General features: G+C 50.2%; 1 protein-coding gene across 2 annotated transcripts in view; it reads left to right on the forward strand.

Moving 5' to 3' along the window:
* Nucleotides 1-12135, forward strand: part of Lrrk1 (leucine rich repeat kinase 1) — a 141904-nt gene extending 129769 nt beyond the window's left edge. For both annotated transcript variants that reach the window (XM_087901569.1, XM_087901568.1), the window contains exons 28-34: nt 220-414; nt 1245-1396; nt 3059-3176; nt 4317-4433; nt 7086-7927; nt 8335-8436; nt 10806-12135. In XM_087901569.1, the coding sequence (XP_087757695.1) occupies nt 220-414; nt 1245-1396; nt 3059-3176; nt 4317-4433; nt 7086-7927; nt 8335-8436; nt 10806-10983 (1704 nt within the window). In that variant the 3' untranslated portion in view covers nt 10984-12135. The remainder of the gene's footprint in view (nt 1-219; nt 415-1244; nt 1397-3058; nt 3177-4316; nt 4434-7085; nt 7928-8334; nt 8437-10805) is intronic.
* The last annotated feature ends 11885 nt before the right edge of the window (nt 12136-24020 follow it).

Below are 24020 nucleotides of genomic sequence, written 5' to 3' on the forward strand. Positions count from 1 at the left end.
GATGGATGTACTGATAAGGGTCTCCCTTTGGGAAAAGCCTATGCTTCCCTTATCTAATTGTTATCTAATAATTTAATTTTCATATCAAAATAATTTAATTTCTAATAAGCTAATTTCCTTATCTAATAATTATCTAATCTCTTCCTTCCCCCTCAACCCAGCTTTCAAAAGTTGCTGGGCCCAGGCAGGAGACCTAACTTGGCTTGCCTTTCTGCCCAGGTAGATATGTTCTCCTATGGAATGGTTCTGTATGAGCTACTGTCAGGACAGCGTCCTGCCCTGGGTCACCACCAACTTCAGATTGCCAAGAAGCTGTCCAAGGGCATCCGCCCAGTTCTGGGGCAGCCTGAGGAAGTGCAGTTCCATCGACTCCAGGCGCTCATGATGGAGTGTTGGGACACCAAGCCAGAGAAGGTACATGGGAGAGTGGAGCCTGGGCCCTTCTTCCCTGGCAGCAGGGGCTGTGGGTGTGTGCCTGCTCGCCCACCCTCCCTAAGGACCGCTGGGAAATCTTCTCTGTCTCTTCTAGGCAGAACTTTCGTTCCACTAATGTACCTCCCAGTCTTGGTGTGTGTGCACAGGCATGTGCCTGCATGCCTATCTGCGGAAAGGTTACCGTTTTCTCCCTAACTTGTATCCTTGGGACCAGAAGTATTTGAAATTTTGCAGGTTTTCAGATTTTTAGAATACTTACATGTTAGTTGAACATCCCCAATCCAAAAATCCACTCTAAAACGCTCTGAGATCTGGAACTTTTGGAGTATCACTCAATTTGTATATCGGACCCATTGTGGCCATGTATTCTCCATGAAAGAACAGGAGAAGGTACACATCTCTTTGGGAACTTTGCTTGTGAGAAGCAGGGACCCTGCTTCATTGTTAAAGACAGCACCTTGTTTGTCAGAAGGGGCCCCATTCTCAAACTCAGCACCTGTCCATCAAATCAGATAGCTGATGTAACGCATTATGAATACAAACTGAGGCAAAAGTTGATGTCTCTGGGATTAAAGTGGGACACATTGGGCCTTTGACTCCAGACCAGCTGAGCCTATTACTGTGGCCATGATGACCCAGAGACTATTCAGGGCCTTTATTTTTTGGAGGGGGGAGGGGGTTCTGAAGCCTTTTCAGACTTGTGTTAGGCCAACCCTGATTGGGAAGATTCTCATATCCCCCTGGCTGTGCCAGGGGAAATGCACGGGGAAACTGCACAGTGGTGTTCACTAGGGACCTCTCTCCTGCAGCGCCCACTGGCCCTGTCTGTTGTTAGCCAGATGAAGGACCCGACCTTCGCCACCTTCATGTACATGCTGCCCTGTGGGAAGCAGTCAGCCTTCTTTTCGTCCCAAAGCCAGGAGTACACTGTGGTGTTCTGGGATGGGAAGGAGGAGTCCAGGTAATGTCTCCAGTCTGCCCTTCCTGGTTTATGTCTTGGGTGGCCCTGGGAACAGAAATCAATGATGCCAGTGGCTCACATTTAGCACACAGTGGAGTCCAAGGCCTGGTTAGAGCAGAATCAAGAGAGAAGGAGGGCAGAAACAAAATTCACACAGGACCAGTTTTGAAGCTAAGGGAAGTAGAGAAAGGGTGGGCTTGGGTGTGTCAGGAATCCAGTTCCAGGGAGAGTGTGGCTTCAAGATGAAGTTATCCACACTCTGCGCAGGAAGGGCATTGGATGGTGCTGAAGGTGAATGAGTATAACATCCAATGCTGTGGAATGAGGGAGCAAGGGACCAGGGCCAAAGGGAGGCAGGGGACCAGAGCCCAAGGGTTACCCTGTGATAAGTGGCCACAGGTGGTCCCTTCTAACTGCAGCTCTTTTACACAGTGAAGAGGCAGGAAGGAAGTGAGAATGGGGGAATGAGAGGTCCCAGAAGAAAAAAGAGAGTCCAAAGTGGCCACCATGGTCTGTGAAGCCAGGGTGTTTGCAGGGCAGTATTAAGACCACTACTGTGAAGGAACCACCAGCCTGGCTATGTGGTTAATGCTCCCAGGGTCTGCTCACCCCAGCCTGCAGACCGCAGAAGGTGGTTTACAAATCTGAAGGAGAGAGGGAACCGGACTTGATGGACCTTCAAGGGAGCATTTATAGAGAAGGCCCATGGGGCCTGAGACCACAATGGGAAGAACACAGAATGACCCTAAGAAGCAAGAAAGTCCCCAGCTAGATACGACCCAAGGCAGAGTGAGCTAGAGAGCTGGGGAAGAGTGTGGAGGCAGCTGATGATCCGCACAGCTGGACCAGAGAGCGAGGTGTCTGAGCTAGCGTGGAGGGAAGTCCCACTGGGAGGGGAAAAGAATTCCTGAGACCCAGAGGCAAGCTTCAGAAGGAGAGTGTAGTAAGGGCTGGAATCTCCATGGGATCGGGGTCTTGTGTGATGGCCTGCAGGGTTGGCCAGTGCATGCTACCCTCCTGCTGGCGTGAGAGCTTCGTGGACTAGAATAGACCATCTTCAGATGGTCCCAGGTGTTTCAGCCTAAGGAAACTTAGACAAGCTGAGGCTCAGGTAGGCTGGAGTCAATGGCATGGACTCTGCCGTTTCCCTGAGGTCCATCTGGTTGAAATTTATGTGAATCGTATGCTTTTAGACTGGCAGCAGGGAGGCAGAGGAGAAATAAACTCCTATTCCCAGTTCTGCCCATTGGAGAGGACTAAAAACCAAAACCAAAGAAATGTCATACGTACCCCCAGGATCTAGACATTGTCTCCAAGAACCTGGGGGAAGCAGCATTCACCCAATGGCTGATTGACACTGGAGAAGCAAGGAAGCTGGTAGAAGCTTCTAGGAGTAAATTACTGGGACTCCAGCGCCAACCTTGTCTGTGGGTGCTGGGGCACACCCTCCTTCACCTCAGTGTCCTGAGGGTGTTTGCTCTGCCCTTCCTCTCAGACACAAGCAGGAGCATTTACCTGAGAACCAAATCTTTAAAACACGAGCCTGTGCCGGACCCTTTATACTTAAATGGTTTACACCTCCTCTAAGACCATTGCACCAGCCTGGGGAAGGAGGTGGCCACTGCCTATCTGGAACTGACTGCAAGTTGTTGCCAACCACAGGAACTACACAGTGGTGAACACAGAGAAGGGGCTTCTGGAAGTGCAGAGGATGGCTTGCGCTGGGATGAAGCTGAGCTGCCAGCTCAAGGTCCAGAGTTCAGTGTGGATAGCCACCGAGGTAAATGCCAGCCTGCAGGGCCCATGTCAGGGCGGGCTGTGGAGGGGGACACTTCCCAGGGGGACCGTATTGGTAAAAATGCAAGGTTTTCAGGTCAGCCTGACTATCAGGTAACCCCAGCTTGCTCCCTGAGAAATCCCTAGATTAATGTCGTCAGTCCTGTGAGGTGGTCACCAGGAGAACTGCTTCTGACTCCTGCTGGCCACCAGCCAACAGCTAGGATTCAGGGTGGTGAGGACAGGTGGGTACTCAGCAGGAGAAACTGGGTGTGTTGGTGCCATGCCATGTCTCCTCATCACACTGTGAGTGCCACAGAGCAAAGCACATCCCCGAAGACCTGTAGCCCCATATCCATGGGGAGACCCAAGGAGCTGTCTTGCAAGGAAGCCAAAGACTGCCCCAAATCACATGCTTATGATCATCGCAGTCCATCCACATGGACTTCGGAAGTATGAACATTTGAAAGTATAGCTAAGCATGTAAGAGATCTCCAAAAGTAGCCATACTACTGAGACCTCAAGAATAAGGAATTTATTCTGAGAGAGTAGACAAAGAAATCTTTAAGAATGCCTGTCCCAATGTAATTCTTAGGAGCGACAGCAAATATCACTAAATATCTTAAAAGGTAATGGGCCGAGGAGTTGACCCTGTATTGATCGTAAAGGGAGGGAAAGGGCTCTGCCTACGGTACGGTGTTGCTGTATTGTGACCCCACTTTGATAATGACATGCTCGTGCACGCCCCAGACACACGTCTGAGATGTTATAACCGCCATTACTAAAGACTATCTGTGAGTCCATTTCCTGCCAGGCTATTCTGTGTTTTTTCAGAGTTTCTACAAAAAGCAGAAATTGTTGGGCAGGGGTGGCACATGCCTTTAATCCCAGCACTCAGTGGGCAGAGGCAGGGGGATCTCTGTGAGTTTGAGGTCAGCCTGGTCTACAGAGGGAGTTCTAGGACAGCCAGGGGCACATGAAGAGACCCTGTCTCAAACAAACAAACAAAACCCGGAAATGAATAACCAAACAAAATGCTGTCTTTCTAAGGTGCACAGGGGTTCCCCAGGCTGAAAGCATCCTAATAGGACATGCCAGTCGCTTTCTTCTCTGGCTCTTACAGTGGGCTCATCTCCTTTTGCAGGACCAGAAAATCTATATCTACAGTCTTAAAGGCATGTGCCCATTAAGCATGCCCCAGCAAGCCCTGGACACCCCGGCTGTTGTCACTTGCTTCTTGGCAGTGCCTGTTATTAAAAAGGTAAGGTGGAAAAGAGAGAGATGTTCAGATCAGTCACTCTGGGCAGGAGGCTCTCTTTGCTGGGGACAATGGATTGAACTGGGCACAGTGGTGCTACACCTTCCTAGGTGCACCTTGCCCAGGTCACAGTCAGCTTTAGAGACATAGGTGACCATCATTAACTATGGAATGCCTTCTTTCCATGAACAAATGCCAGCCCTGACTCAGGTGGGGTTCACATTGATGTAAATGATGAAGCAAGCGAATAAATGCTTCTCTGGACAGAGGTATCAGTACCCACTCTCCAGCCTGCCTTGACCACTGCCTTTCCTGATTACTGGGGCAGCTAGTTCCCTTCTGTTGGTGATTACTGCCTCTCAAAGACTCAGCACTGCCCAGCACTATTCAGCACTGTTCAGAACTGCCCAACACAGCCCAGCATTGCCCAGCACTGCCCAGAACTGCCCAACACTGCCCAGCACTGCCCAGAACTGCCCAACACTGCCCAGCACTGCCCAGAACTGCCCAGCAATGCCCAGCCTGCCCAGCATTGCCTAGCAGACCCACTTTCTCACCCTCCTAACTCCCCCAATCAGTGTACTCCCCATCCCTAGGCTCAGCCAACTCCACCATATCTTGGCATTGAATCCAGCCTCACTAGGGCTGGTCAAACCATCACTGTACTGGCCCTGGTCCTTCTCCATCCAACAGCAGATGCAGGGGCTTCACCTCCCCTTTTCAGCCTTGCCCAGGAGCAGCCCTCCTGGTGAACTCTGGGGATCTAGACCCATGAGCCTCCTCTGAGAAGTTGTGTGGTACTGCCTGGTCTCCCAGCTTCTGCTGCCCTCCTTGGATTCAGAAAGGCTATGAGGGGCCTGTGGATGCAGTTGGGTGCTCTCGCCCAGTGCATAAGGATCACTTCCTTACGCCACTGTTTAAAATGCGTGGACTATCCCTATATGATTCGCATTTGTCTATATGCAATGGAGGTAATCGCAGTAATAGATCTCTGACCCTGTGGACCCCAGAGTTTTAGGCTGGGCACTTGGCAACTGTTCCTGTGACTTCCTGATAGTTCCCAAACCTGTGGCCTCTTCTCTCCACGCTGTTCCAGTTTCACTTCTTTAGAAAAGAGAAAAGAGAGATGCAGAATAGATATGAACTGAATCTTAGAGTTGTTTATGGCCATTGCCCCAGAGGCAGGCCTGGCAGCTGGGATCTGCACCAGAGCAGGGGAGGACTAGACACAAAGCATTATTGAAGGACCCCGACAGCCGGAGCCCCAGGCAGGGTGCAGGAGCCCCAGGCAGGGTGTAAGTACTGCCTGAGAAGGGAGAATAAAGCAGGCTCTGTGTGAGCCTCCTGCACAGGGTGCCTGGCCCCGCGGAGGTCGTCCTGCAGAGGCCACACAGGGCAGACCCGTGCACTCTTACACAAGCACACTCACATCCCGCCGGACGTGGTGTTCCCCACGCTGGCCGGCAGAGCCAGGGCCCAGTAAGACTTATGACCTGTTTGCTCTGGCTGCCTTGCTGACCTAAATCCTGAAGATGGATTCTGAGAAACTTTCTTAGGGCTCCCTACTGTGGATGTTGAGTGAGAGGCCACTCACTCCACTACTCTGAACAGCCAGCCCCCTTCTCTCTCTCTCTCTCTCTCTCTCTCTCTCTCTCTCTCTCTCTCTCTCTTTCTCTTTCTCTCTCTCCCCCCCTTCCCTCCCTGTCTCCCTCCTTCCCTCTCTCTCTCCAAAGAGACTTTCTGCCATTCTCCCTGGTCAGAAGAAGGCTGGGATCTGTCCTAAACTCTGACCTGGTTCTATGGCCCCTTTACCTGCCCCATGCACTCTGTCTGCTCAGGGAAATGCCCTAGGAAGCCTGCATTTGGCTTTGCACCTACAACTTTGACCTCTGCCTAGTGACCTCTGGTGGGTGGCTACAGAGGAACCCATGCTTCTTGGTAAGTCAAAGTCCCCACTAGTGTCAGCATTGGATTTTCAGTTTGAGTGTGCTGGTGCATGAAGCCAACACTCTTTCTCGGTAGGAGAGGTAAGTCGGAAGCCGTTTCTTCTAGAAACACGTGTTGTCTGCTTAACAGGAACAGTGGAGTCCAGGGTTGCAGAGATGAATGAGACTTAACCCTTTGTAGGCCAGTCCAGGGCCAAGGTGGCAGCCGTGGGCACAGAGATCTGGCCGCTGCTTATCCGTAGCACTCTACCTACTGTGGGCAATGAACAGAGTTCCCCATGCCCACAACAGCTGTCCTGATAAGTTGTTTGCAATAGGGAAGACATTCTGCCTGCCTTTCAGTGAGGCCTTCATGGCATCCAGGAAAAGCAGCCACCTGCTGCTCATGCAGCGAGGGACCAGTCCCAGGTGGCAGCACCCTTGCTGGATGCTCTTGGCACTGAGGACACCGTTCCTCCCTGGCATATCCCTTGCCTTGTAGCACCAAGGATGGACTCACCTCTGCTGGGGCAAGGCTACCTCTTTTCTGGACACAGGCCTGAGACTCCTGAGCACATCAGGACTTCAAAGGCTTTACTTCTTTGGGGGCATTAAGGGACACCATGTGCCCACTTGAGGCATATATGGAGACGAGTCTAGAGCCCGTGGCTTCTCTCCCAGAACGTGTGACACAAAAGAGCTTCATGTGTCTCTGTCCCTTCCCCCACAGAACTCCTTTCTGGTGCTGGCTGGCCTGGCTGACGGACTGGTGGCTGTGTTTCCTGTGGTACGGGGCACCCCAAAAGAAAGCTGTTCCTACTTGTGTTCACACACAGCCAACAGGTCCAAGTTCTGTATCCCGGACGAAGACGCACGGCAGAATCCCTACCCAGTGAGAGCGATGGAGGTGGTCAACAGTGGATCCGAGGTCTGGTACAGCAATGGGCCTGGCCTGCTTGTCATTGACTGCACAGTCCTGGACATCAGCCGGCGGCTGGAGCCCTATGCAGCCCCTTCCACGGTCGCATCGCTTGTGTGCAGCTCAGACTGCAGCGGGGAGGAGGTGGTCTGGTGCCTAGACGACAAGGCCAATTCCTTAGTGATGTACCATTCGGCCACCTACCAGCTATGTGCCCGATACTTCTGCGGGGACCCCAGTCCTCTCAGGGACACGTTTCCTGTGCGACCCTCCGTCCCAGAAGCCCCAGGCAGTCACATAATCGCCTCAAAGGAGCCTGAGGAAGAGTGCATTACAGATATGAGCATCATGTACAGCGAGGAGCTGGGCATGCAGATCCTGAGCCACCAGGACTCCCTCACCGATTACTGCTCCATGTCCTCCTACTCCTCCTCCCCACCCCACCGAGATCCCAGGTCCCCTTCCAGTCTGCCCAGCTCCCTGACCAGCTATTCCAGCGTGCCTTTCTCCGCTGATTATGAAGACCCAAACAGGCCCACCGTCACCTCTGACAGATCTGAGCCTGACCTGGCTCCCATGGATGGGGAGACGTTCAGCCAACACTTGCAGGCTGTGAAGGTCCTGGCTGTCAAAGACCTCATTTGGGTCCCCAGGTAAGTTTTATTGATGTGCGGGTGCCATTTCTGATCTGTCCAGTGTTCTTGCTTTGGGGCTGTGGTGAGTGGAACCCACGATTTCTTAAAAGATTCCCAAATCCGTCCGGGCAGTTCTCACAAGAAGGCTTTGCCATTCGCTTTAGAACTGGGAGTAATCTCCCAGAAAAACCAAGACTGTCCACACAGAAGCTCATTTGTCCGTCAGAAAATCCTAGGTGCCACAAAACAAGAAGCAAGTGCGGGTTTCCTATAGCAGGTCCTTTCCTGTGCCACGCTGCCCCCACTCTCACACACTCCCTTCACAAACCTTCAGGCTCCGCACCTACCCGCACACTGGTCCTAGACCCACTGGAAAGTTCAACTTCCTGAACAAACTTGTCCCCTTCTTGGCTTTGGTTTCTTAGGCATGGCGGAGATATCATTGTTATTGGCCTGGAGAAGAACTCCGGTGCCCAGCGGGGCAGAGTCCTTGCTGTCTTAAAAGCACGAGAGCTGACTTCGCATGGGTAAGACTCTGAGAACCACTCTGTAGGGCTCAGGGGAAGGGCGTGGGGAACCCCAGAGCTCGCTAACATGTCCACTAGATAGCACAGCCGCCCTGCTGCTTATGTGTTCTCACAGAGAAGCTTGTGGGTTCACCAGTGTAGGCAGGAGGCAAAACGGAAGCAAGGTGGTGTCCTCCAGGTAGCTCCTGAGGCCCAGCGTGACAGCTGAGTAGAGCATCAGTCACTCGCCCAAGGGTATCTATTTCTGAGGCGGCAAGGTGCTGCCGATCGAGTACCTTGACAAAGGCGTGTCTCCAGGGCCAGATTCTGCCGTATTTGAAATGATGGTCCCTCCAAATGACTCGCTGTCCTTCCTGCCAAACAGGAAAGCCCTGCAGGGGACCCAGCAGCCCATGAAGCAGCAGGCAGGACCAAGAGACACACACTCTGCTAGCCTGAGAGTGTCTCTGTACTAACACTAGGAGACATACCCGTTCCTGCTGTGGGGCGTCTGGGTTAGATGCCAGTTCAGGGCACAGACATCAAGGCCAGGGTCAAGGAAGCCTGGTGTTAGTCAGAGTTCCTGTTTATCCTTCACCCTGAAGAGCCCCACAAAAAGTCCTGAATTCAATCGTGCGTGCACTGTGGCATCTTTCACATCACACGGAGACCTGCTGGCAGCACAGGCTGTCACTCATCTCGGGGAAGGGTCTTTATTCATCTTTAATATCATCGCATAGTGCCATTCTGCCCAAAGCAGAGCAAGCCATCAGTCACTCCTGGCACTTCCAGACCCTTGCCTGCCAACACTGAGATTTCTCAGTGAGTCCTGGGGCAGTAGATCTAATCTATGAGCAATTCTGGAAACCAGACCAGTCTTTACTTCCACCTCCTAACTGACCCAGTCAAAGAAAGCTTTGTGGCAAAGTAGTTCCCAGCTCCCAAGTTGGGTTTCTGGGAACCCATAGGTCTTCAGAGCCCAGGTCAGGTGACCTTGGCATGCTACTCTGAGAGTACCTGGTAGCTTTTTCTAGTCACCCCCCCCAACACACACACACACACACACACACACACACACACACACACACACACACGGAGGCAGGTTTTATCAGGAGTCAGGCACATTCACTAGAAGGAGAAAGACCCGAGTTGGCCAACTGAAAAAACAAGAAAGGATCTGAGATTCTAGATATCTTGGTGAAAGGGAACCTCGGTGTGCAGTGGGGCTTATTCACTGGGCATAGGGGAGGAGGTACAACTCCACCCAGAGGTGGGCCATCAGCCCCACAGAGACACCAAAACAAGCAGGTTACAGGGGTTACAGCACCCACAGACCATTAGGAAAAAAAAAAAAAACATCCACAACCTCAAAACAACGGAAACAGGGATGACTTTGAGGTAGCAGGTTTTCTGTCCAAGCTATGTCTCTGAATTTCTTAAGTATGTGGGGACAGACTGGCGTGCTACAACAAGGACACTAGCAAGTGCAATTGCACACGTGGGCCACGCTGACTTTTTCGTTGTGGGGTACAGGTGTGTGTCACAGTGTGCATGCAGAGGTCAGAGGACAACTTTGTGGGGCTTAGTTCCCGCCCATTTTAAATGGGTTCCAGGGATTGAAATCAAGTCATCAAACTTGCTTCATAGGGAGGCCAGCCCTTTACCCACTGAGCCACCTCTCTGACCTTCGTAGGTCATTCTTAAACACTCGTAGTTGGTGGTTTATTCTAGACACTACAATTCCGCAGAGAGGCATGGGTGACTCCAGCTATGCTTGTCCTAGTCAGTGGCCTTCCAGGGGGTTATTCCCTTCCAGCCAATGCTTATAATGTGAATTGATACCCTTGGCCTTTTGTGGGCATTATAAAACCTCAGTCCATAGGGTTAGGAATTTTCCTAACACAAGCTCTCTGCCGATGCAAAAATCCCAATCAAGCCAAATCACAACAAGTCAAATTTAAAAATATACAGGTTTAATGGGATTCCTGCGCTCTCGGGTGGTCCCGAGGAGGAACCAGGAAGCTGCGAACGTGACCACCCGGGAGAGAGGAAAGAGACCACGAGAAAACTTGTTGGGGGAGCAGTTTAAATAGACTGGGGGCGTGGTCAAGATTTTGGCAGGCTGTCTTGACCCTCCTCCGGGGAGGGGTCAAGGTTTAGTGGGCACAGGAACGGAGTCTCCAAAGATGGAGGCCAGAGACCGGGATTTACACATAGGTCAGACCACGAGGAAGAACTGGGACCTTTACGTACATTCCAGAGCCAGGTTGAGCTGTTTATGACACCCTCTTAGTAACTCCACCCCTTTCAAAAATACACACGAAGAGAGAGAGCCCTCCCTGACCTAGTGAGGACTCCCGTGGGCGCACTCAGACCCTGTCTCTCTGCAGAGTCCTGGTGGATGCGGCGGTGGTGGCCAAGGACACGGTAGTGTGCGGCTTTGCGAATGAAAACACAGAGTGGTGCCTAGCTGTCTGGAGGGGCTGGGGCGCCAGGGAGTTCGACATCTTCTACCAGTCCTATGAGGAGCTGGGCCGGCTGGAGGCGTGTACACGCAAGAGAAGGTAATGCCTGTGGAAGGGCCTCCGCATGGAGCCAGCAGGTCCGAGCCGCTGCCTGACCCCCTCGGCTACAGCCCTCCAAGGGCACAGAAGACAAACGGGTTCTTTGCTAACCCTGTGCTAAGAAGGGCTGAGAAGCTAGTAGCTACTGGTGGTTTGGGAGTTCTCAGGTTCTATGGGGAGAGTTACCAGCCCAAGGGTCTGGTTGAGAGAGGCCTTCTCTTGCCTCTTCCATGGGCTTCCAGGAGCTGAGGAGAGCGACCCCGTTCCAGGCCTTCCTGGCATAGTGAATAGGCCTGTCCATTTTTTTATCGCCAGGCCTCAGATGGAATTACACTAGAGACTCTTGGTTGAGGAGCAGTTCAGGGCAAGGTTGGAGGAGGGCTGTGACCCTGACCCTCCTTCCCCAAAGACCCCAGGCTCTCAGCCTGTTTCACAAGGCTCTGAGTCCCCGGAGCATGGGGCCCAGCTTGGTCAAGCTGAGATCGAATCTCCTGCTTGGCAGGGGCTCTGTGTGGGAAACCCCAGAAGGACCCTGGGCAGGCAGCATTGCCCAATAGTGGGGATGAATGGGTTCCTTCAAGAGTCACAGCCGGAAAGCCCAGTGAGAGGGCTCCTGCTCCCTCTTTACATTCTTCTCCCCCAACAAAAGAAGGAGAAACCCAATCAGCAAGCCTGGAGAAAGGGCCTGTGTTTATAGCTCGGTAAAATAAACTTGGACGCCGCTGGAGCACAGGCCGTGTTTGTTTGCACATCATAATCTTGTTTATCACTTTAACAAATTAAGTAATATCTCAGCGGTTAGGCCTGGTTGTGAAATCCCATCGTATGGGACTTATACTGAATTATGTATTTGCCAAACATTTACTGCCGGCATGGTCAGCAGATGATGAAAAGTGAGATTGTTAGCAGGGTGTCTGGACACAACAGGGAACATTTTATAAACTCTGTGCACACGTGTGTACACACCCCCCACAGCTTCGCCAGGCGGTGCCCTTGGAGGCTGTTTAACCTAGAACTCAAATGTGAGGTTGTACTGGGCTAATGTTATTGAACCTTTTCTAGAATTAAATTATAAAAAACCAAACTTCAGATTCTCTGGGGTGTGCCAGCTGATGTGGCTCCTGTTACCTAAAAATAAACAGACCTAGAATGAAAACACAGCCTCTGTCTCTTGAATGCAAGATGGGCTCTGGCCTTCCCAGGTCTCCTTCCTGCCCAGGGTAGACCTGGGCCACCCTTCTCAGCCACTGCTGGGTGTTCCCCGCTGCCCTGTAGCTCTCCATAGGCGGATGCTCCTCTGTCAGCCCCAGCCCTGTGGAAGCCAGTTCCCCACTTCCTTTTGTGAGTCAGGCTCTAAGTCCTTGAGGATCAAGGCTCTGAGTCTGCTCACACCTCATCACCGCTTCCCACTCTGATCCCAAAGGGAAGCTTTGGGGGTCACCAGTTCTCTCCCAGTGTCCCAAAACTGCCTGTTTAGATCTCCAGACACAAACCTGGTCCTGTCTGCACGGCGCCTGCTCCCTGTGTCACTTGCTGTGGCAGCTGTGTAGATAGCCAGCCTTCTCTGCTTCACAGACTCGGCCCACCTTTACATACCATCTTCTCCTGCCCGGATGCAGGACTAACTGAGCCTCACAGTCATGGGGGAGCTGGGGGCGGGAGTTTCACATTACCATCGGGAACGTGGGAGAAACAGCCAATGAACTTGGCTAAAGAAGAGTTAGAAACCAAGAAAGAAAGTGATCCACACCAAAGGTAAATAACAGCTGGAAATAAATAAATAAATAAAATTTAAAAAACCACGGGGCTGATGAGATGGCTTATTGGGTCAGGAAGCATGCTGTCAAGACTAAAAACAGTAGGTTCGGTCCCCTGGATTCATATGGTAGAAAGAGAACCAACCCCAACAAGTCATCCTCTGACCTATACACACTCAGACACACACACACACTACAAAATTAATACATTTAATTTTTAAAAATGTATTTATAGCCCAATTGACAGATGAGCAGTTCCCTTATCTTCTTAGGAAAATTCGTATTCATCAATAAAAGAAAACACAATTGGAAAGCAGATAAATGCCGTGTACAGGCCAGTGACATAAAGAAACACAGCCCCTCAACGTAATAAAATGACTTTTGTCACCCTCAAGTTACAATTTGTCACCTTCAAAGGATCAGCCGTGATTGTTGAACTCTTGCTAGGTATTAGACGGTGTCACCAGGACACAGTGGCAGTCACCCAAACAAGGTACTCTGCTGCTGGGGCCTCTGCTCAAGAGGGCAAGGGTGACAGTGAACACATAAACAAAGAACGAGAGAGGAAAATTCAGGAACCCATCTGTAAGTGTTGCAGCTCTGGAGGAAACAGTATCGTGACTGTCAGAAGCCAGGTGATACCTGTAAGAAGTATCAGAGCTGTGGGTATTGCCTGATTCCCACAGCCAGGATACATTTCCCAAAGCTGTAGGCATCGCCTGATTCCCAACAGCCAGGATATAGTTCATTTCCCAGTTGTAGGTATTGCCTGGCTTCCAACGGCCAGGAAACCTTTCCCCTCTGAGCTGTAACACTTACTCCAGCAGCTAATGACTGGGGCTATGGAAGGCCCGGAGTGGACAGTGCTGCCTGAGATCTCAGGGTCCTACCAAGGAGAGCTTACATGCGCGAAGGCACTGTGGAGAAGGAGCCGGTCACAGCTGGCGTGGCTGGAGCACCAGGAAGAAGGGCGTGCCCAATCTGCCTCTGCCCCCACCCCACAGACCCAGCACGTGGTTACAGTTGTCCAGTGCAGCTCCTGGGAGCAGGAAACAAAAACATTGCCTAAGAAACAGAAGGCACTTGGGGAAAGTCTAGCGCAGTTTTGTGCATGCCGTGACCTAGGAGCGTCCCTTAGGCACGTGATACTGCGGTGTCTGTGGTTCTGTGCAGAACCTGCTCATCACAGATCGCTCCTGCTGCCCCAGTAGGAATCAGCCCCGGCCTCTCTCTAGAAGAGAGTTGCAAAGCTCCTGTGTATGCAAAACTGATCCTCACTGCTTTTCCAAAGGAGGTAGCACTAGCCATCCTGGTCTGAAGTGCTCTCTGAGGTGTAATAAATGAACTGGTGAGGCTTTTTATTAAATAATTATTATTTATTTTTTGAGAATTTCATACAATGTATATTGATTATATTTGTCTCCCTTTCTCAACTGCTCCAAGCCCCTCCCCTATCCCTACCCATCAAACTTCATGTTCTCTCTCTGGGAAAAAAACAACCTCCTTCAACAAGCTGAATTCTTGTTGCCCAGCTACTACTCCTGACCATGGGACCTGCCCTGGAGTGTACTCGGTAGACCAGGAGTCAATCCATTGAAGAAAACTGGCTTTCCTGCCATTGGCAACAGTCAAGTGCCAACAGCTCGTCAGCTAAGCGTGGACTTCATGTCCACCCTGCCCCCCGTGCTGGGACTTTACCTGGCTTGAACTGTGCTGGTGCATGCTGTCGCCGTCGTTGGGAGTTCCTATGTGCATCTGACCTGTTGTGACCAGAAAACACTATTTCCTCAAAGTCATCCATCACTTCTGACTCTAAAATCTTTCTGTCCGTCTTCCAAATAGATATCTGAGCCTCAAGGGAAGGCCTGCGATATTGACATCCCGTTTACAGCTCAATATTCCAAAGTCTCTCATTCTCTGCAAACTGATGGGACTAGCATTTTCAAAAGCAACGTAGGGCGCAGTACATATTGCGTTCCTATTGAAATAAACAGCATTGTAGCCCGCACTCTATGCATGGAAACATCTCCGCATCGGATGATCGGGAACCTGGTAGGCATGGCTGCCTCTGGGGAGGAGAAATGTGGGCTACCACGGAAGATGGGTTTTGATTTTTCACTTCACATCTTCCTCCTTGCAATTGAAGGGTGTGATTGCTCTATGGTGGTAAATCTGCTAAGAAGACTTCTTCTCTGAGCTGCCACCGCCATCCTCAGGTCCCCAACTGACTGCAGGTCTTTGGGACAGAATACCCAGAGTCGCTAGCACAGTGGTTCTCAACCTGTGGGTTGCGACCCATGGTAGGGGTCTGTAGCATGAGGGCCCGACTTGCTAGTTGGGGTTTCTGCCCTGCCCAGTTCCCCATAGCCAACAAGCCCCAAAGAAAATCACACAGAGATCTCCATAAATTATAAAACTGATTGGCCCATTAGCTCAGTCTTCTTATTAGCTCTTGTAGCATTTATTAACCCATTATTCTTATCTATGTTAGCCACATGGCTCTGTACCTTTCTCAGCCAGGCAGGTTACATCTTGCTTCTCAGTGATCTGGGCAGGAGTGCAGAGGGAGCTTCCTGCTTCCCAGAATACTCCTGTTCTCATTGCCCCACCTCTACTTCCTGTCTGGTTGACCCACCTATACTTCCTGCCTGGCCAATCAGCGTTTATTTAAAACATGATTGACAGAATACAGACAATTCTTCCGCACCAGGGATCAAATAACCTTTTCACATATCAGGGATCACATATCAGATATCCTGCATATAATATATTTACATTATAATTCATAACAGTAGCAAATTTACAGTTAGGAAGCAGCGACAAAATGATTTTACAGTTAAGGGTCACCACGATGGAGACACTATATTGAACGGATGCAGCGTTGGGAAAGCTGAGAAGCCCTGCTTGAGCAGAGTCTACCTGCGCACACTCCAGCTTAGAGTCTCCAGGAAGGGAGCACAGGCGGCTGCTGGCATCCTTCTTCATAAAGAGAACATTTGGGGAGCGCTATGGGAGATGTGCAATATAAAACTTCCCCCAAAGCTCTGGAAAGCTAGCAAGTGTTGAAACACCCCTGGATGCGAACAGGCTGCTGCCTAGGAAGCCGTGTCCTGAGAGCCAGAGCTTGGCTCCCATCCACACCTCTAAGTGACTTCAGCATCTCCCGTTCAAGGGAGAATTGAGCAGTCTGAGGAGAACAGGTGGAGCGGTAGTCATGGTGACTGTTCCCCCTTACGCTCAATAGCTAATTTTTCTGGTCCACCATTTCCCTGATGACTTTGTAAGTAGTGGGGCTGTGCTCTACTCAGGAGATTGGATGTGGTCGAGTAGGATGTTCCGGAGCACCATCAAGAAGTCAAGAGCCTTTAGAAAATTTGAGACATTTTGAAAATAGGAAGATCATAGCTCATTTACACTGTATAGCGATAAATTACGCACATCTTCAAAAATATACTTTTCTACCAAGTTAAAAACTAAATGTGACTTTATAATGTCTGAAGTTTTCTAAAAGCATAAAGGTACGCTTTTAACAATTTTACCATTTAAAATGGAAGTTTCAGATGTAATTATTTTATACTTTTGTGTTAAGATATTCAAATCCTGTGATTTCGATAAACACAGATACATAAACATTTAGAAGTTATAACATGTTTTGTCAAATATCTAGCAAAATTAAATAGAACCTTGAGTTATTTTATCCTCTGTAAACATAACAGACTCTTTGATGTTAGAAAACTGCAATAATCCCAACTATATTTACATTTTATACATCAAATATATCTTTGAGCCTATCAAATTTCTGTTTATCTATTTTGATTTAACAAACACTCTTTATCAAAAGAAGGAGGAGGAAGATGAGGAAGAAGATGAAGAAGAGGAAGAAGAGGAGGAGGAAGAGGAAGAAGAGGAGAAGGAGGAGGAGGAGGAGAAGGAGAAGGAGTCAAGGCAGGCATGGTGGGACCTTTAGTCCCAGTACTTGAGAGGCAGAGGCATGTAGAACTCTGTGAGTCTGGGGCCAGCTTGGTCTACATAGCAAGTTCCAGGACAGCCAGGATGGATGGAAGGGAAGGGAAGGGAAGGGAAGGAAAGGGAAGGGAAGGGAGGGGAGGGGAGGGGAGGGGAGGGGAGGGGAGGGGAGGGGAAGGGAAGGGAGGGAAGGGAAGGGAGGGAAGGGAGGGAAGGGAGGGAAGGGAGGGAAGGGAGGGAAGGAAGGAAGAAGAAAAAAAGCAGAAAAAAAAGAAAAGAAAAAAAAGTCAAGAGCTTTAGGCCCTTACTTACTTTCCTGTTCCTTACAAGGTCTGGAGGCCAGGGTTCTCCCTGAAGAAACTGCGAGAGCTCTTGTTGGTGTCAACAGGCAGCCCTCTGTGCCATCTCTGGCTGTTGACCTCCAAGCTTCTCAAGACACTGTGGAGAGAAAAGCCCACTTCCTTCGGTAACTGATCACTGAAGCCAAATGCTGGCCCTAAGTGTTCAAATCGCCCAAGCGGAACCACTGAGTATGACAATAAGTGAACCAGCCCTGATGAACTGCTGGGCAAGGGCCAGCAGAGGAGACTGGCAAGGGTGAAATGGAGCACAGTGTAGCCCCAGAGCTCCGCCTTCCAGGAAGCTAGGCACTGTCGGGTATGTAGCTCCCCAACCCCCATCACCATAGGGCGTTTCCCATTTAACTATAGATACATTGTGGTCCAGAACTCCAGCCTAGTCACCCAAAGGCCTGGATTTAGTATGTGGTGTCTTTGATACTGTATCAGTTAGAGCCTTCCACCCTGAGAAAGCTACCACCTCTGTGAGTCTGGTATCTCCTCTGAGGAAGCGTAATGGCTTCTGTTTCTCCATCCAGACCCCGGAGTCACTCTGTATATGACAGCTATAGTCCGCCCTCCCCCAACCATGGCCATGCCCCACTCCTTGTTCTCCAGCTGTAGCCATCATCTCCCTGCTTGCCCCAGGAAGCACAGGTCTTCCCTGAGAATGGCTTACGGGACAGCAAGGCAGTACTGTTGTCAAGTAAAACATCAGCAAGACAGTCAGTGACTTCGCCTGAGAATCGGGCTAAGGGATAGGACATATGAGAGGAAACAAACACGCACTGGTGGCCGTGTGGGATGAGGAGAATATTTCGAAGCTTTGTTTTTAAATTTTTTTTTAGTTTTAAAAATGAAGTAGGAATCATGGTTTGTGCACAGATAAAATAAGTGCCCATCTAGCCCAGGCATGGTACCTGCCAGACCATCTAGACTTACTGGCTCTTCTGGGCTGGTGATCAAGCAACCCTTCTTGGTTTTTAGGGGACAGCCAGTCAGTGGTGGGGAGAGGCCGTGTGACTAGAGCTGGTAAATCACATGAAATAGATACTAGGCTCTCACGGTGAGAGTCCTGCCTTGTATGAGCCCCTCACGGAAACATCCACTAGGTAGGGATAGCTCAGTCTCCTGCTTTTGGGAAAAATGACCCAGAACACCAAAACCCTGCCATGGACACGTGTCAAGAGGAAGAAATGAAGTCTGTGGTTGGAACCACAGGGTCTTGGGATTCCTTCTCTCCCAAGCAGTGATGTGGAGCAGCCAGCTGTCCCAGACAGTCATAAGACAGGGACCTGCCTGCACTCTGACTGCGCCTAGGAAAAGGAACCTGGAGTCAGCCTAGCAAGCAGATGCTAACGAGATCCGTTTCCATGATACTAGCAAAGTAGGTCAGGATATCACGCACGCTTTACATGTTGGGAGCCGAGCAGGTGTGGTGTGAAACAGTATGAGACAAAAGCACACTGGCTGGTAGGGCTTCCCGGGCTCCCAGACGCCATCGCTTGGTACAGAAAGGACATTCACCTTGACGACTGAACTCTGTGCTGATCACTCTGGAGGAGCAGCCCACAACCTACCCCAGGACAGCTGAGGACACCCAGACCCCACGTAGCTTTGTCTGGCATCTTCCGAAGCCCGATCTTTCCTGCTAGGGTCAAGAGAGGTTGTTGTGATGCTAGGAAGGTTCAGACAACCTGAGAAGAGTTATTAACACCAGTAGGTGGGGAAGGAAAGAGGTCCCTGTGCACACAGGTGAGCACTGGAGAAGCCAGGAAAGTTCAACATGCATGTTTGTCTCCTCAAAGGAAAGCAATGTTAACCCGTCTTCCTCCTGGAATGCTGGGGAAAAAAAATATTTTACAACACGGTGATCTTTGCTATCTGTAGGAGGCTTCACCCAAATCCCCCAGAACATTATGATTGTTTATCTCAGATCTCACCTAAATCTTGAGCATTGTTTCTAAGATCCTCATGAGAGATGTCACATTTACAACAGCCTGAGTGACTTCTATGTTATCTTAGATGGAGCCCAAACCCCGACTTCTATGGACACTGTGGTTGTCTCAGCCATTCTCCATAGACCCTTATCTGGAGCATTGTTCCTAAGTCAATGGAACCCTCATTATGGAAGAGGCCTTGCGTACTTTGTAAAGAGTTTCAGTGTAAACATGCCTTAAGCTTTGTTGTACACTTGCGACTGAGCTGATTGCTATAAGGGAACTTTTTTTCCAAAATTGTGCTGTGCTTAAATATGGCTGAAATATACTGCCGGGTGTCAGACTCCAGAATTTTGGCCCAGCAGTGACTGACTAAGTCAGGCTGAACTAAATTTTCTTCTTGTCTCTCCACATATTACTCCATCACCGGGTAGAAAACTAACAGGGGCCCCCACAAACTGGAAGGTTGGCACCATGGTTGGGAAGAAGTTGGAATTCAGGGGCTTCAACATCCAGGATAGTTTTCCAGTAAGTAGAATAAGCCTGCCCTCCACAGCTCCAAGATCTAAAGTGTCAATCAACTTCAAATGAGAAGCATTAGGAAGGATGTAGAATGGTGCGGACCATGTACCAATTTTATTTCCTACCGTTATTGCTCAAACAATACAGGAGAGCGATGCTTACCAAGCATTTTCACGGTATTCACTGTCAGTCACCTAAAGGGGATCTGGAGCCTGTGAGAGGAAGCATTCAGGCTCAATGCAATTACCGTGCCATCTTGTACAAGGGACATGAGCCTCCACAGACTTGGTCCACAGGTGGTCTTGGAGTCAGTTTCCTGTGGACACCAAAGGACAATCACTTTCTTGAGGAACTGGTATTACAAGGTAGGCTCTTTCTTTAGGATGCTCAAAACATCGGTGAAAGCCTGGTATTTTAAACTTTAATTTTAATTAAATGTCGACAAGTGCAGTGTTAAATAGAGGGTGCTGTGGATCCAGTATATAAGGAGTATACTATTATTGATAGACTGGTTCATTTTCCATATCTCATAAATGTATGTCTCTCATTCATACAGCATCATCAGCACATAGGTAAGAACCATACCACTATGCCCCACAGCCAGGCACTGAAGAATGCCGAATCAGTAGAGGCAGGGATGCCAAGTATTAGAATGTATTCATCTCTTTGACCTAGAGCCAGAAAAATCCAGAAGACAGCATCCAATTCCCACCTCCTCTGAAGGGTACATTCACACAGTGGCCAGACAGCAGCCCAAACCCCTGCATCCTTGGAGTTTAGAAGACCCAGGAAAGGGCCAGGGCCAGAGGCAAGATCCACACAGGTGTTTCATGGTGGGATCTTATGGAATGTGAGGCTGTCACAACCACCTCTTGGAGGCAGGGATGGTCCATATCATTCCCCAAATCTGGAACTTCTAAGGTTTCCTTCTATGTCCCTGATAATGGCAGAAGAGACCTGAACCCGTGGCCCACTGAGGGTTTGCCACATTGCCCTTGAGCCATTTCTGACATTTTTAGGATGACTATCGCTCTCTGTCAGTCACAGGAAGCCTGACCTGTGGTCACATTCCAAAGCACTAGAGTAAGGCCTTCAGCTTGTGAATCCTGAGGGGGAAGGGGGACATCGTTCACAGCTGAGTCCACAATGCCCTCCTTGTTCCGAAGGCTCCACGGTGGTACCTTTGGAGCCTAAAACCCAGCCAACGAAAGGCAAGCAAATGTATTCACGATGTTCTACGTGCGGCCTTGGGTGCATGTTAATAAGAAACACACACGGCGCTTTCTTCATTCACAGATGTATAAAAGATGTAAAAGATCAGAAGGACACAGACCAAAGTGTGATCTGTGACCACTTCTGGCTCCTGAGGGCACCACTCGTTTTTGTTGGTTCTCTTCTGGATTGTCTGAATAATTTCTTTTATAAGACCAAGACCTAGGTTACAAAAATACCGACTTTAAATGCTACAAAATGACGCCTGTACCTACATGTGGACTTTCTTGTGGTGACTGGTCTATCTTGGGACTCTGAACATCACAGCAGCCAACACCAAAGGAACACTATTGTCAGTCACTTTCCAGAATACAGAAACAATCCAAGGCTCAGGAGAGACCCCGTGCCTTGCTCATTTAAGCCTAAGGGGAAATGGGATTGTTCCCTGGGGTAGTCTGCACAAAGAACAGCCGTGCTGTAGAAACACTGCCCTTGGATTGCACAGACTACTTCCTGGAACTGAGTCTTTTAACTGTCTTTAGCAAGGGCAGCAACTGTCCCGTCCAGTCAGAACCTGGGAGCGCTTTGGCCCTGGAAGGTAAGTAGCACAGGCTTCCTCACAAGAAAGCCTGGTCAGGTCCAGGGGCACTCTACTACCTACAGAAGATTTACACCCCTTTCCAATCCATCTCCTGTCGGAGTTTCAGAACGGCAGAAAGGGGGTTTTGGAGTGCCAACCCCTGACAAGCGTGGATCGTACCCATCAGGCAATGCCAGGCCACCTGACCAGTTGGTACAGCTTTCCTCAGCATTGGACACTGGCCTCGAGGCCGGGCCTCTGACATCCTCACTCCCAACCAGAGCTCACTTCACTGTCTACTGCCTACGTAGCCTGTGAGGCAGAGTCTGGACTCGCTTGTGTGACTCTCTCTCTCTCTCTTGCACAGGCTGCTGGCTCCTTCCCAGCTGAGCTCTCAGGAAGCATGTGGTACCTTTTGGTAACTTTGGCACTCACAAGGGGTTTGGAGGGGTGGCTCAATGGTTAAGGGCACTTGTTGCTTTTCCAGAGAACCTGGACTGGGTTCTCAGCACCCCCACGGCAGAGCACATCTGTGAACCAAGATTCCTGAAAAGGACCGTCCACTAAAGAAAGAACATACAGAGTGACCAGACCTCCTATGCCTGTTTTCCACACTACCAGGGATTTAATCCCATCCCAGAGGAGGAATCCTCCAGGTGGCACCTGCTCCTTGCCAACTAGTGACATCACACTCCGGACTCTACTGCCTGGACACATGCCTCTCGGGTCCCAGCTTCCGAATCTGCTTTAGTCTGGCATACTGCCCTGAGGTCCCAGGACATGCCAGCTTCCATGGGCTGCTTCCAGGAGCTACAATCCCTCCGACTGCTCAGTACACCAGTGCTTTTTCAGTGCAATGGGGACCCTGTCCCCACCCAACAAGACTCACCTTTTTCTGTCTCCACTGACAGATACACTCTTTAGACAGACGGGTAGGCTCGCTGTGGCCAAGTTCTGAGGCCTCTGGACCACTCCTGTCCTTTGGGGGACTAAGCATCCAGCCCAGCTAGGCTGCTCCTTTGGAGCTCTCAGGCATGGGCTGCTCAGTTTCCTTTCACTATAATGAGATGCCTGGTAGAATTAATTTTAAACATCTTTATCTCATAGTCCAGTACTGTCCAGGTCCACTGTTTTTTGTTTCTGGTGAAGGTACCAGTTGGTAACAACCCAGAGGAAACAGAACAAACTGTTTACCTCACAACCAAGAAGCAAAGAGAAAAACCATAAAGGCCTCTAAATCCCTTCCAGGGTATGCCTCAGAGACCTAAGAAAACCCCCACTAGGGGACTTGGAGACCCCCACCTCCTAAAGGTTCCACAGCCCCTGGCAGCACCACCCTAGTAACCAGGTCTTTAAAACCTCAGGGCCTCAGTCTTAATAGGAGGAGTCAAGGGAAAAAAATTCCATGGTGACATATTCCAAAGAGACCCAAGAAAGAACAAGTGCCCACTCCACCCCTGGGAACATGCGTTATCTGCTTTCTCGGCTCCAGCTACACACCCTGAGACCCCCAGACACAGCACACCACCCTCACATCCCTAACAACGGAGTCTGGAGAGTCCAGGGGCCGCCACCACTCCCTCCTTCCTTCCGGCCATCTCTCCTTGCCTCCCTCTTGCCCTCCCTCCCTGTCACCACTCTTCACACACAAGGCAAGTCATTGTGTTACAGGTAGCCCACCGCTGGTGACCACTCAAAGTTCATAGCCAATTGAAAGTCTCTATTCCAGCCAACTAGACCACACTCCACTGATCAGGCGCTATCCCAAGTGCGCAGAACACGCAATTTATAAGGGCACAGACCTTGTTGAGGAACCTCACTCCGCAACTGCTGGGGGCCTTTGCAGAGTGAGCAATTTGAAACAAGTAGTTTTAACAGAAGCCAAGATAAGCGATTAGCTAGCCCTAGAGGATTCTGGGCAAACACAGCTAAGGTGAATGGTTAGGTGGAGGAGAGACTGAACAAACAGCAGTTTAACAAAGGCTAAGATAAGTTAGCTAGCACATCCTGATCTTTAGTTCCTGGGTAATAGAGCTGGGTATTTTCCATGGGGTTCTCCATCAAGATCAGCTTCTGGTTAAACCTGGAAACAGCCTCAGCAAGAATACAAGATGGAGGACCCCCTGCACTGTCTTGGCCTGTCACAGCAGGGAGAAGAGACCCTGTCCAGAGACTTAGCGACCGACGTTCATTTTCTGCCTTCGCTCCTGCACATGGCTGTCCCTTTTACAGGGACCCCAGGCAACAAGACCCTACAAAGGAAGATCAATTAATCAAAGCTGGGCTGACCAATAAAATTGTGCCAAGACCTCCCTTACAACCACACTGAAGCCACAGCCTGGGACAGGGAGAATAATAGATAGGCTCCCTCGCCAGAGGTTTGACAGCCCAGCTTTCACTTAGCCAGAATCCTGGAGCAGTTCCCTCAACAGCGTCCAGGGGGCGCCCACATGCAAGAGCCCAGCCGCTATTCAGCCAGCTTGCTGTCTGCCCATCCCACACATAAGAGGACCAGCTAAGAAAGAGATACTTCTGCACTCGTGTGCCCTCTAAGAAGGGTCTGTGAGCTTGATGAGTTATCTTTGCTGAGTATGATCCCACGTGGGGAAGAAGAAATGCTTGTGGCTGTGTGTGGATGTACATACAAACACCACGGTGACCAGGCAGCTAGGGACCCAAGAAGCCCTGTGTGCCTGGGGGCCAGGTTAGGAAGCGAGGGGACACAG

Source organism: Myodes glareolus, chromosome 24 (assembly GCF_982192425.1).
Source record: "Myodes glareolus chromosome 24, mMyoGla1.1, whole genome shotgun sequence".
Lineage (NCBI taxonomy): Eukaryota > Metazoa > Chordata > Mammalia > Rodentia > Cricetidae > Myodes > Myodes glareolus.